At 41.7% G+C, this 12,633-nt stretch overlaps 1 protein-coding gene and 1 long non-coding RNA gene across 6 annotated transcripts in view; both read left to right on the top strand.

Moving 5' to 3' along the window:
* Window positions 1-4,404, top strand: part of LOC127004838 (tetraspanin-2A-like) — a 17,010-nt gene extending 12,606 nt beyond the window's left edge. For all 3 annotated transcript variants that reach the window (XM_050873015.1, XM_050873013.1, XM_050873014.1), the window contains exons 6-8: window positions 482-559; window positions 843-950; window positions 3,462-4,404. In XM_050873015.1, coding sequence (XP_050728972.1) covers window positions 482-559; window positions 843-950; window positions 3,462-3,539 — 264 coding nt within the window. In that variant the 3' untranslated portion in view covers window positions 3,540-4,404. The remainder of the gene's footprint in view (window positions 1-481; window positions 560-842; window positions 951-3,461) is intronic.
* A 1,089-nt stretch (window positions 4,405-5,493) lies between these two features.
* On the top strand, window positions 5,494-11,792 carry LOC127004840 (uncharacterized). 3 transcript variants are annotated; one of them, XR_007758046.1, is made up of 3 exons: window positions 5,494-5,887; window positions 6,973-7,264; window positions 7,670-11,792. It is a non-coding gene; the product is annotated as an uncharacterized LOC127004840 (long non-coding RNA). The 3 variants fall into 3 exon arrangements; XR_007758045.1 differs by lacking the exon at window positions 5,494-5,887 and adding an exon at window positions 5,894-6,354; XR_007758044.1 differs by lacking the exon at window positions 5,494-5,887 and adding an exon at window positions 5,894-6,354 and having other exon boundaries at window positions 6,807-7,264.
* Window positions 11,793-12,633: the final 841 nt, after the last annotated feature.

Raw genomic sequence — 12,633 nt, 5'->3', positions numbered from 1 at the left:
AGAGAGGAAGGGAAGGGAGAGGAGACGGGAGGGGACAGGATGAGATGGGATGGGAAGGGAAGGGAGGGGAGGGGAGAGGGTGGGACAGGAGGATCTTGGGATGGGAAGGAAGGGAAGGGTAAGGAAGGGAAGGGAAAAGGGAGAGGAGGGGACAGGAGATGGGATGAGAGGGCAGGGAAGGGACGGGCGGTGAGAGGGTGGGACAGGAGGATCTTGGGATGGGAAGGAAGGAAACGAATACAAGGAAAGGGGAAGGAACACGAAATTTGAGCGGTGACTGCTACAGGGACAGGAGATGGGATGAGAGGGCAGGGAAGGGAAGGGAAGGGACGGGAAGAGAAGATGGCGCCACTATAAACACTTGCCTGCGCCATGAAGGGCTGGGGACGACTACCATCCAGGCCCCTCAAGCATGCCTACCGGCGCAATAGGCGTAGACTTAAAAAAAAAAAAAATCACACCTGTCCTCTTCCTTCCTCAGGTGGGCTGCTGCGGCGGCTACTCGTCCAGTGACTTCACCGACATCCACCTGCCGGTACCCAACACGTGCCGCGACCAGGTAAGCCACTAATTCAACGCTTCGAGGAGTTTAATTAATACTATCAATACTATATACCCCCATCTCACTGGTAGCAGGTCCCTCTCTATCACAGTAACAAGCCTCTCTATCGCTCTTTGACAGGTAACAGGTCCCTCAATCTCACAGGTAATCAGTCTCTCTCTCTCTCTCTCTCTCTCTCTCTCTCTCTCTCTCTCTCTCTCTCTCTCTCTCTCTCTACCAGGTAACAGGTCCCTCAATCTCACAGGTAATCAGTGTATCTCTCTCTCTCTCTCTCTACCAGGTAACAGGCAACCAGTACGGCGACTCGTGCGCAGAGATCTTCGCCCAGTACCTCGAAGTCCGGACTGGCTGGCTCACTGGACTCTCCCTCTGCCTGTGTTTCTTTCAGGTGAGTTCAGTCAGTCAGTAAGTCAGTTAGTCAGTCAGTCGGGTCATGGTAACAGTTGTATGTGTCAGGATAAACGGTCAATGTGGGAAGTCCGTAAGTCAGTCAGTCAGTCAGTCAGTCAGTTATTCAGTCAGTTAGTCAGTCAGTTATTCAGTCAGTCAGTCAGTCGAGTCATGGTAACAGTTGTACTATGATAGGAGAAACGATGTGGGAAGTCCTTAAGTCAGTCAGTCAGTCAATCAGTCAGTCAGTCAGTGAGTCAGTAAGTCAGTCAGTCAGTAAGTCAGTCAGTCAGTCAGTAAATCAGTCAGTCAGTCAGTCAATCAGTCAGTCAGTTAGTCAGTCAATCAGTCAGTCAGTCAATCAGTCAGTCAGTAAGTCAATCAGTCAGTCAGTCAGTCAATCAGTCAGTCAATCAGTCAGTCAGTCAATCAGTCAGTCAGTCAATCAGTCAGTCAGTCAGTCAGTCAGTCAGTAACCTAACCTAACCTAACTTAACTAACTGACCAACGTGTTATAGCTATAGGCAATACCGTACATTAACTCTTGTCTCCCAATCCCCCTGTTAGCCTGGATTCATTGCCGCGCTCTACTACCCTCTAACAAGCCCGCGTTACCCACATTAAGTAGAGACTGGAAATGCAAATAGACGTAACAAAGAGTGATTAAAAAGAGAGAGGAACACACACACACACACACACACACACACAGAGGAAGAGGGAGGAGGAAGGGAGAAAAGGAAAGGGAGGGAAGCATGGCGAGGGAGGAGAGGAAATAGAAGGAGATGGAGAGGAAGAGAATGAGAAATAGAAGGAAGAGAGAAGAGATACGGAAGAGAGAGGAAGAACAGGAAGAGGAGGAGGAAGAAGAGGAAGATGGGAGAAGATGATGGAAAGGAAGATAATGAGACAGAGAGAGAGAGAAGAGATAAAAGACAGAGGATTAACAGGAGGAGGAGGTATTTGGTAGGCCTATGCTGCAAATTTAAAACAAGGCAGCCTACCCTTCCTCAGTATTTGGTAGGCCTATGCTGCAAACTGAAAACAAGGCAGTCTACCCTTGCTCAGTATTTGGTAGGCCTATGCTGCAAACTGAAAACAAGGCAGCCTACCCTTCCTCAGTATTTGGAAAGTCTATGCTGGAAATTTAAAACAAAGCAGCCTACCCTTCCTCAGTATTTGGTAGGCCTATGCTGGAAATTTAAAACAAGGCAGCCTACCCTTCCTCAGTATTTGGTAGGCCTATGCTGTAAATTTAAAACAAGGCAGCCTACCCTTCCTCAGTATTTGGTAGGCCTATGCTGCAAACTGGAAACAAGGCAGCCTACCCTTCCTCAGTATTTGGTAGGCCTATGCTGCAAACTGAAAACAAGGCAGCCTACCCTTCCTCAGTATTTGGTAGGCCTATGCTGTAAATTTAAAACAAGGCAGCCTACCCTTCCTCAGTATTTGGAAGGTCTATGCTGCAAATTTAAAACAAGGCAGCCTACCCTTCCTCAGTATTTGGTAGGCCTATGCTGCAAATTTAAAACAAGGCAGCCTACCCTTCCTCAGTATTTGGTAGGCCTATGCTGCAAACTGAAAACAAGGCAGCCTACCCTTCCTCAGTATTTGGTAGGCCTATGCTGCAAATTTAAAACAAGGCAGCCTACCCTTCCTCAGTATCTGTTAGGCTAGTCTATATGGTTAGGCCTATGCTGGCAAATTTAAAACAAGTACTCTCCTACTATTCTGCGTTATCTATCCGTCTATTACTCTATCTATCCGTCTATATTCTCTATCTAGCTATTATCTCTTACTATCCATCATCAATCTATATATCATCTCCTTCATTCTTATTCCTATCGATATAAAACGTACCGTATAATCTTAGAGCTGCGGCACAGTGCATAGCCTAATTACAATCCCTTTATATTCATACCGTTGCTGCGTGTAATTAGTACTGCGTTGAGGTCTCTCTGAAATAGACTACCTGGCCGGGTTAATGTTTTCGAATCTATTAAGGACTTTGAACACTTCTATTACAGGCCTATTATTCTCAACGTTGCCATATTGTCGTACTCTGCTACATGTTTGCCAATTTCCGCCCCCCAAAACTGCTTTCATCACCCAAATAACTGCCTTCATATATAGTTATCGTTTAGCGTCTTCCATTTAGCGTAACCCGTTTTTGGGTCATGATCTGTAGAGTCCCTTATAGAGTCCCGACTACCTAAGATTTGGACGCCATTATTGTGCCTGTTTTCGCCGTGCTTTTCAAACGCTCTCGTGGGGACAACAGGACCAATAATGGCGTCTAAATCTTAGGTTGTCGGGACTCTATCTTTAAAGGGACTATACAGATCACGACCCAGAAACAGGTTACGCTATATGGAAGACACTATAAATGATTAATTATTGGTGCTTCTTGGCAACAGTTATGGGCCAGTAAATACGCGGCTCTGAGTACGATAATATGTGACAACCGTGGAGCATATATATTATTAACTCCCCTTTTTTCACGTCTTCGCAGTGCTTCGCCGTCATGATCTCCATCTGCATGTACATGGCCATCAGGGAGAGGGACGAGATGAAGAGGGACAGAATGTAACCAAGAGGAAGACGAGGAGGAGGAGGAGAAGGAAGAGGAAGAAGAGGAGGAAAAGGGAACATATATGAAATGGGATTGAGGGAGTTAAAAGAGAATGCAAGAAGAAAGAGATAAGAGAAGAAGAGATGAAGAGGAGAGGAGATGAAGATCGAGGAACAGAATATAACCAAGAGGAGGAAAAGGGAACATATGAAATGGGACTGAGGGAATTAAAAGAGAATTCAAGAAGAAAGAGATTAAAGAAGAAGAGATGAAGAGGAACAGAATATAACCAAGAGGAAGAAGAGGAGGAGGAGGAGAAGGAAGAGGAGGAAAAGGAAACATATGAGATTGGAAGGAGGGAATTAGGAGAGAATGCAAGAAGAAAGAGATTAAAGAAGAAGAGATGAAGAGGGACAGAATATAACCAAGAGGAAGAAGAGGAGGACGAGGAGAAGGAAGAGGAGGAGGAAAAGGAAACATATGAGATTGGAAGGAGGGAATTAGGAGAGAATGCAAGAAGAAAGAGATTAAAGAAGAAGAGATGAAGAGGAACAGAATATAACCAAGAGGAAGAAGAGGAGGAGAAGGAGAAGGAAGAGGAGGAAAAGGGAACATATGAGATTGGAAGGAGGGAATTAGGAGAGAATGCAAGAAGAAAGAGATTAAAGAAGAAGAGATGAAGAGGAACAGAATATAACCAAGAGGAAGAAGAGGAGGACGAAGAGAAGGAAGAGGAGGAAAAGGAACATATGAGATTGGAAGGAGGGAATTAGGAGAGAATGCAAGAAGAAAGAGATTAAAGAAGAAGAGATGAAGAGGGACAGAATATAACCAAGAGGAAGAAGAGGAGGACGAGGAGAAGGAAGAGGAGGAAAAGGAAACATGAGATTGGATGGAGGGAATTAGGAGAGAATGCAAGAAGAAAGAGATTAAAGAAGAGATGAAGAGGAACAGAATAAAACCAAGAGGAAGAAGAGGACGAAGAGAAGAAAGAGGAGGAAAAGGGAACATATGAGATTGGAAGGAGGGAATTAGGAGAGAATGCAAGAAGAAAGAGAATAGAAACGAGGAAATGAAGAGGAACAGAATATAACCAAGAGGAAGAATTAAGAGGAGGAGGAAAAGGGAACACATGAAAAGGGATGGAGGGAGTTAAAAGAAGATGCAAAGAGAAAGAGATTAGAGAAGAAGAGATGAAGAGAGACAGAATATAACCAAGAGGAAGAAGAGGAGGAGGAGGAGAAGGAAGAGGAGGAAAAGGGAACATATGAGATTGGAAGGAGGGAATTAGGAGAGAATGCAAGAAGAAAGAGATTAAAGAAGAAGAGATGAAGAGGAACAGAATATAACCAAGAGGAAGAAGAGGAGGACGAAGAGAAGGAAGAGGAGGAAAAGGGAACAATATAAGCAAGAAGGGTTTCCACTCCTCCCATTCCTGTTATGAATATATTATAGTAGACAGGTTACAAGTGTTATTCCTAGATGTAGTCACTGTACGTTAATTCCTGTTATAAGTCTTACGTTAATTCTGTTACATTTTATACTAACTAGATCCTATGGCTTATTATTTTGTTAAAGTATCATGTGTTTCCTGTTAAATTTTATACCAATTAGATCCTAAGACTTATTTTTTTGTTAAGGTTCATGTGTATTCTGTTAAACTTGCCTGATTATTCCCTGTAAAGGCTAAAGATAGTTTTGTTATGACTAGACAATTGTTAGGCCATATTGAAATGCTGTCTCCTTCCTTCTTGTCAAGCACTTAAGTCGTATTGTGTCAAATCTTAAGCTCATATGTGTATTCTATTAAACTTGCCTGATTATTCCCTGTAAAGTCTAAAGATAGTTCTGTTATGACTAGACAATTGTTAGGCCATATTGAAATGCTGTCTCCTTCCTTCTTGTCAAGCACTTAAGTCGTATTATGTCAAATCTTAAGCTCATATGTGTATTCTATTAAACTTGCCTGATTATTCCCTGTAAAGTCTAAAGATAGTTCTGTTATGACTAGACAATTGTTAGGCCATATTGAAATGCTGTCTCCTTCCTTCTTGTCAAGCACTTAAGTCGTATTATGTCAAATCTTAAGCTCATATGTGTATTCTATTAAACTTGCCTGATTATTCCCTGTAAAGGCTAAAGATAGTTCCGTTATGACTAGACAATTGTTAGGCCATATTGAAATGCTGTCTCCTTCCTTCTTGTCAAGCACTTAAGTCGTATTATGTCAAATCTTAAGCTCATATGTGTATTCTATTAAACTTGCCTGATTATTCCCTGTAAAGGCTAAAGATAGTTCCGTTATGACTAGACAATTGTTAGGCCATATTGAAATGCTGTCTCCTTCCTTCTTCTCAAGCACTTAAGTCGTATTATGTCAAATCTTAAGCTCATATGTGTATTCTATTAAACTTGCCTGATTATCCCCTGTAAAGGCTAAAGATAGTTCTGTTATGACTAGGCAATTGTTAGGCCATATTGAAATGCTGTCTCCTTCCTTCTTGTCAAGCACTTAAGTCGTATTGTGTCAAATCTTAAAGCTCATATGTGTATTCTATTAAACTTGCCTGATTATTCCCTGTAAAGGCTAAAGATAGTTTTGTTATGACTAGACAATTGTTAGGCCATATTGAAATGCTGTCTCCTTCCTTCTTCTCAAGCACTTAAGTCGTATTGTGTCAAATCTTAAAGCTCATATGTGTATTCTATTAAACTTGCCTGATTATTCCCTGTAAAGCCTGTGGACAGTTCTGTTAGACTAGTTTCTGTTAGGGCTAGACAATTGTTAGGCCATATTGAAATGCTGTCTCCTTCCTTCTTGTCAAGCACTTAAGTCGTATTATGTCAAATCTTAAGCTCATATGTGTATTCTATTAAACTTGCCTCATTATTCCCTGTAACGGCTAAAGATAGTTCTGTTATGACTAGGCAATTGTTAGGCCATATTGAAATCCTGTCTCCTTCCTTCTTGTCAAGCACTTAAGTCGTATTATGTCAAATCTTAAGCTCATATGTGTATTCTATTAAACTTGCCTCATTATTCCCTGTAACGGCTAAAGATAGTTCCGTTATGACTAGGCAATTGTTAGGCCATATTGAAATCCTGTCTCCTTCCTTCTTGTCAAGCACTTAAGTCGTATTATGTCAAATCTTAAAGCTCATATGTGTATTCTATTAAACTTGCCTCATTATTCCCTGTAAAGGCTAAAGATAGTTCCGTTATGACTAGACAATTGTTAGGCCATATCGAAATGCTGTCTCCTTCCTTCTTGTCAAGCACTTAAGTCGTATTGTGTCAAATCTTAAAGCTCCTATGTGTATTCCATTAAACTTGCCTGATTATTCCCTGTAAAGCCTATGGACAGTTCTGTTAGACTAGTTTCTGTTAGGGCTAGACAATTGTTAGGCCATATCGAAATCCTGTCTCCTTCCTTCTTGTCAAGCACTTAAGTCGTATTGTGTCAAATCCTAAAGGAGTTTATAAAGTTAGTATTAATAAATCTAAGGTAATAACTCTGCCAATATAGGGAAAGTAAGACCTTATATTCTTACAACTAGACTGTAATACTGACTTCATTTTAGCAAGAATTAGTGGTGTCAAAAACCTGAAGCAGTCTATAAGGTTAGTATTAATAAGTCCAGAGTAATAAGGTCGCTATTATAAGACATGTTTGCTTTTCATATCGGCCATTTCTAAAGGTCAAATGTGGGGGTCAATCAGGTTCTAATAAGCGTTTCTTTAGGTTCACGGTACAGAGGAAGGGTCACACTACCACCAGGGCCATAAAGTTAATCCTGGAAATGCCCACAACTCCTACGAAAGCCTTGTCAAATATGTGAACTTGAGCAACGAAATGTTTAGTAATACAAGACTGCCATATCACATCAGCTATTTCTAAAGGTCAAAGAGGGGGTCAATCGGGCTCTAATGAGTGCTTCTTTAGGTTCACGGTACAGAGGAAGGGGCAGACTACCACCAGGGTCATAAAACTACCCCCGGAAATGCCCACAACTCCTACGAAAGCCTTGTCAAATATGTGAACTTGAGCAACGAAATGTTTAGTAATACAAGACACTTTGCTATATCACATCAGCTATTTCATAAGGTCAAAGAGGGAGTCAACGGGCTCTAATGAGTGTTTCTTTAGGTTCACAGTACAGAGGAAGGGTCAGACTACCACCAGGGTCATAAAACTACCCCTGGAAATGCCCACAACTTCTACGAAAGCCTTGTCAAATATGTGAACTTGGGCAAAGAAAAATGTTTAGTAATACAAGACACTTTGCCATATCACATCAGCTATTTCTAAAGGTCAAAGAGGGGGTCAATCAGGTTCTAATAAGCGTTTCTTTAGGTTCACGGTACAGAGGAAGGGTCAGACTACCACCAGGGTCATAAAACTACCCCCGGAAATGCCCACAACTCCCACGAAAGCCTTGTCAAATATGTGTTCTTGGACGGTGAAATGTCTCATAATACGATCCTTAACTGTGCCAATATAGAGAGTAAGAAGACCTTATATTCTGCTAAAACTAGACTGCAATACTGACTTCATTTTTAGCCAGAATTATCAGTGTCAAAAACCTGAAGGCATTTATAGAGTTAGTACTAATAGGCTTAAGGTAAAACTTGTGTGTCAGTAAAGGATATGAACAATTTTTCAGTGATAAAATATGAATGAGAAAAAAAGGTTCTATAATTTCACCTGGGAGGACGTAATTAGCAGGACACCTCTCCTCCTGAAATTGACCTCTCTTTCGGCCACCTCTTTTGATTCTTTTTTTGTAGGAGCAGCGAGTAGCGGGCTTTTTTTTACTATTATTGTTTCCTTTTTTTGTGCCCTTGAGCTGTCTCCTTTGTTGTAAAAAAAAAAAAAAAAAAATGTTAGGTCATCCATATTGCAAGCTTTCCCTTCCTTGACCTCACTTGACCTCATATGCCAAAGCCTCACTGCTCATAAAATCGTGACCCTCTTCATAAACGGCCTAAGTATTTTTTTTATAATTTTCAGCCTTAGTTACATCTAGGCCTATATCACAAGCTCTCCCTTCCTTGACCTTCCTTGACCTCATATACCAAAGCCTCACTGCTCATAAAATCTTGACCCTCTATATGAACTGCCTATTTTTTTTTTTATAATTTCCAGTCTTTGTTACATCTAGGCCTATATCACAAGCTCTCCCTTCCTTGACCTCGCTTGACCTCATATACCAAAGCCTCACTGCTCATAATATCTTGACCCTCTTCATAAACGGCCTAAGTATTTTTTTTAACAATTTTCAGCCTTAGTTACATCTAGGCCTATATCACAAGCTCTTCCTTCCTTGACCTTCCTTGACCTCAAATACCAAAGCCTCACTGCTCATAAAATCTTGACCCTCTATATGAAATGCCTATTTTTTTTTTAACAATTTCCAGCCTTAGTTACATCTAGGCCTATACCACAAGCTCTCCCTTCCTTGACCTCCCTTGACCTCATCTCCCAAAGGCCTATACCACTATGAAGGTTAAGAAGACCAGGACTTAAGTTGTCACAGAGTATAATAATAATAGCCGTAACACAAGGACTGGGTGGATGAGTGGGCGGATGAGTGGATGAGTGGAGAGGCGGAAGTGCATGGATGAGTGACTGGGTTGTGGATGGGCGTGGGTGGTGATGGCTGCCCTGCTGGTGGTGGTGGTGGAGGAGAGGTGGATAAAAGTGTGGATATGTGAGGAGAGGAAGGAGTGGAAAGGTCGGTTATGGGTGGTGGTGGTGGAGGAGAGGTGGATAAAAGTGTGGATGTGTGAGGAGAGGAAGGAGTGGAAAGGTCGGTTATGGGCGGTGGTGGTGGAGGAGAGGTGGATAAAAGTGTGGATGTGTGAGGAGAGGAAGGAGCGGAAAGGTTGGTTATGGATGTAGGCGGTGGTGGTGGTGGTCATATTAGCAAGGTAAGGTCAGGGTAAGGTCAAGGGTAAGGTCAAGGTAAGGTCAAGGGTAAGGTCAAGGTAAGGTCAAGGGTAAGGTCAAGGTAAGGTCAAGGGTAAGGTCAGTGCATCTACCTCTATAAAAATACAAAAATGACGGCCATCCACACACACTTGTCTTCCCAGCGTCACTGAAAGGACATAACCTAATCAATGACATTTTCAAGATGTTAAATGCCGAGTCTGTCTGTCTGCTGCTCCAGGGTGTGTGTACAAGGCTCTATGGGTCGTGTTAAGAGGCTGAGGGATTGGCTGACTATAAAATGTACAGAGAGAGAAAGAGAGAGAGAGACATTCTATAAATACATAATCAGTCCCTTCTTTTAACTCCTCTGAACTCCCTCTACCCTTCACTGATATAAGGTTTAGAAAGACACAAAACTGGGGCCTTCTTCAACAACCCTGGACTCGCACTCACTTCCCTTAAGAATACCTAACTTTACCATTCACTAAGCCCTTCAATAAACACTAAACCAGCCTTTCAAACACATCCAAAACCCACCATTCACTTCCTTATACAGTGGAGTGAATGGCTAACTATCACTATTTCATCCACTAACTTAACCATTCACTAAGCCCTTCAATAAACACTAAACCAGCCTTTCAAACACATCCAAAACCCACCATTCACTTCCTTATACAGTGGAGTGAATGGCTAACTATCTTGCTAACTATTTCATCCACTAACTTGACCATTCACTGAGCTTCTCGTAAACACAAAAAAAAGCCTTTCCGAGCATATCCAAAACCCTCATTCACTCCCTTATACAGTGGAGTGAATGGCTAACTATCTCACTATTTCATCCACTAACTTAACCATTCACTAAGCCCTTCAATAAACACTAAACCAGCCTTTCAAACACATCCAAAACCCACCATTCACTTCCTTATACAGTGGAGTGAATGGCTAACTATCTCACTATTTCATCCACTAACTTAACCATTCACTAAGCTTCTCGTAAACACAAAAAACAGCCTTTCAGAGCATATCCAAAACCCTCATTCACTCCCTTATACAGTGGAGTGAATGGCTAACTATCTCACTAACTAATTCATCCACTAACTTAACCATTCACTAAGCTTCTCGTAAACACAAAAAAAAACAGCCTTTCCGAGCATATCCAAAACCCTGTTCACTCTTATTAACACTGGAAGGGGATGAGGAAAGGGAGAAGGTGATGAAGGAGGAGGAGGTGGAGGTGTAGATATATGCAGAAGCTTAGAGAGAGAGGGCTGTGCAAGATGAGGAGGATGTGCTGATCGCAACACCCATAACCTCAAACATTTGGAACTTACACACAAACACACACATTTGACAAGGCTTTCGTAGAGGCTGTGTTAGTGTGTCCATGGGTAGTTTCATAAGCCTATTAATAGTGTGACAAGGCTTTCTTAAAGGCTGTGTTAGTGTGTCCATGGGTAGTCTCATGAGTCTAGTGATAGTGTGACAAGGCTTTCGTAGAGGCTGTGTTAGTGTGTCCATGGGTAGTCTCATGAGCCTAGTGATAGTGTGACAAGGCTTTCGTAGAGGCTGTGTTAGTGTGTCCATGGGTAGTCTCATGAGTCTAGTGATAGTGTGACAAGGCTTTCGTAGAGGCTGTGTTAGTGTGTCCATGGGTAGTCTCATGAGTCTAGTGATAGTGTGACAAGGCTTTCAGAGAGGCTGTGTTAGTGTGTCCATGGGTAGTCTCATGAGTCTAGTGATAGTGTGACAAGGCTTTCGTAGAGGCTGTGTTAGTGTGTCCATGGGTAGTCTCATGAGTCTAGTGATAGTGTGACAAGGCTTTCGTAGAGGCTGTGTTAGTGTGTCCATGGGTAGTCTCATGAGTCTAGTGATAGTGTGACAAGGCTTTCGTAGAGGCTGTGTTAGTGTGTCCATGGGTAGTCTCATATGCCTACCGATAATTTGACAAGCCTTCTGCACCATGAATGTGAAAAACCACTCATTAGAACCAGACTAGCCTCCTCCGTGGCCTTGGGAAACAGATATCGTGTGTGCCAAAAGCTGAGACTACAAGGCTTAGAGTGAAGGGCGACTCTGGGCCAGGGACGCACAGAGAGGGTGATACGGGGGCCTTGGCTAATGCTAAGAACACACAGGCTTGAGGTATAAGGATGTACTGTGGTAAATAAATAACATGGGAGCTTTTTACAAGTCTGAATAAATAAATAAATAGCAAGTACGTAATGCGATGAGGCTTGTGACGGCGACGCTCGGAGAAACGACGAACGTGTGCGGAAATGAACAAGCGAATGGGGTTTCTACACGTACACACACACACACACACACACACACACACACATTGGTACAAAAAGTTGAAAAATAGTGACGTATGATTACCGAGAGAGAGATTAGAGGACCTCACACACACACACACACACACATGCACACACACACACACGCACGCACACACACACACACATACACAAATGAAATGAAAGAATATTAATAAGAAAAGAGGGAAGCATGACATACGTACATATATATAAAACTAACATACAGTAAAAAATACAAGAAATTAGTGAGTGTAGAAGTAAGTTAGGTTCGTAAACACACACACACACACACACACACACACACACACATGAAAAAAAAGAACTAGAAATAATATACAAGAAAATCAGCATAAAATTAAAGAAAGAAAACAAAAAATATATATATAATGATCCCAAGTTCTCCATAATAATAACAATAATAATAATAATAATAATAATAATAATAATAATAGATTTTGACACTCGTAAAAGAGGAGAAAAAAAAAGTTAAGATTAATAAGCGAAATAATGAATCCACAAACAAACAAACAAACATAAGCGACTTAACATTACTATACAACACACGCCCAAAACAGCATAGGCCTAAGTAACTCAAATTCACAAAAAAACAAATTAAATAAACAATAACAAACAAACAAACATAACAACCTTACATATGAGAGAGAGAGAAACTGCATTGCTGACCTCCTTTCCTTCCTTCCTTCCTTTCTTCCTCATCGAATATAAACAAATGAGAGAGAGAGAGAGAGAGAGAGAGAGAGAGAGAACCACAAAATAACCATGACTAGTGTGGTATAATGAGCATAATAAGATCACCATGCACCTTTGAGAGAGCCCTGAACACCATGGCACAAGACTGTTGGCATC

The sequence above is a fragment of the Eriocheir sinensis genome, chromosome 29 (assembly GCF_024679095.1).
Source record: "Eriocheir sinensis breed Jianghai 21 chromosome 29, ASM2467909v1, whole genome shotgun sequence".
In the NCBI taxonomy this organism is placed as follows: domain Eukaryota; kingdom Metazoa; phylum Arthropoda; class Malacostraca; order Decapoda; family Varunidae; genus Eriocheir; species Eriocheir sinensis.
Note: the sequence above shows the minus strand (reverse complement) of the source record. Positions and strands in the feature narration are given on the sequence as shown.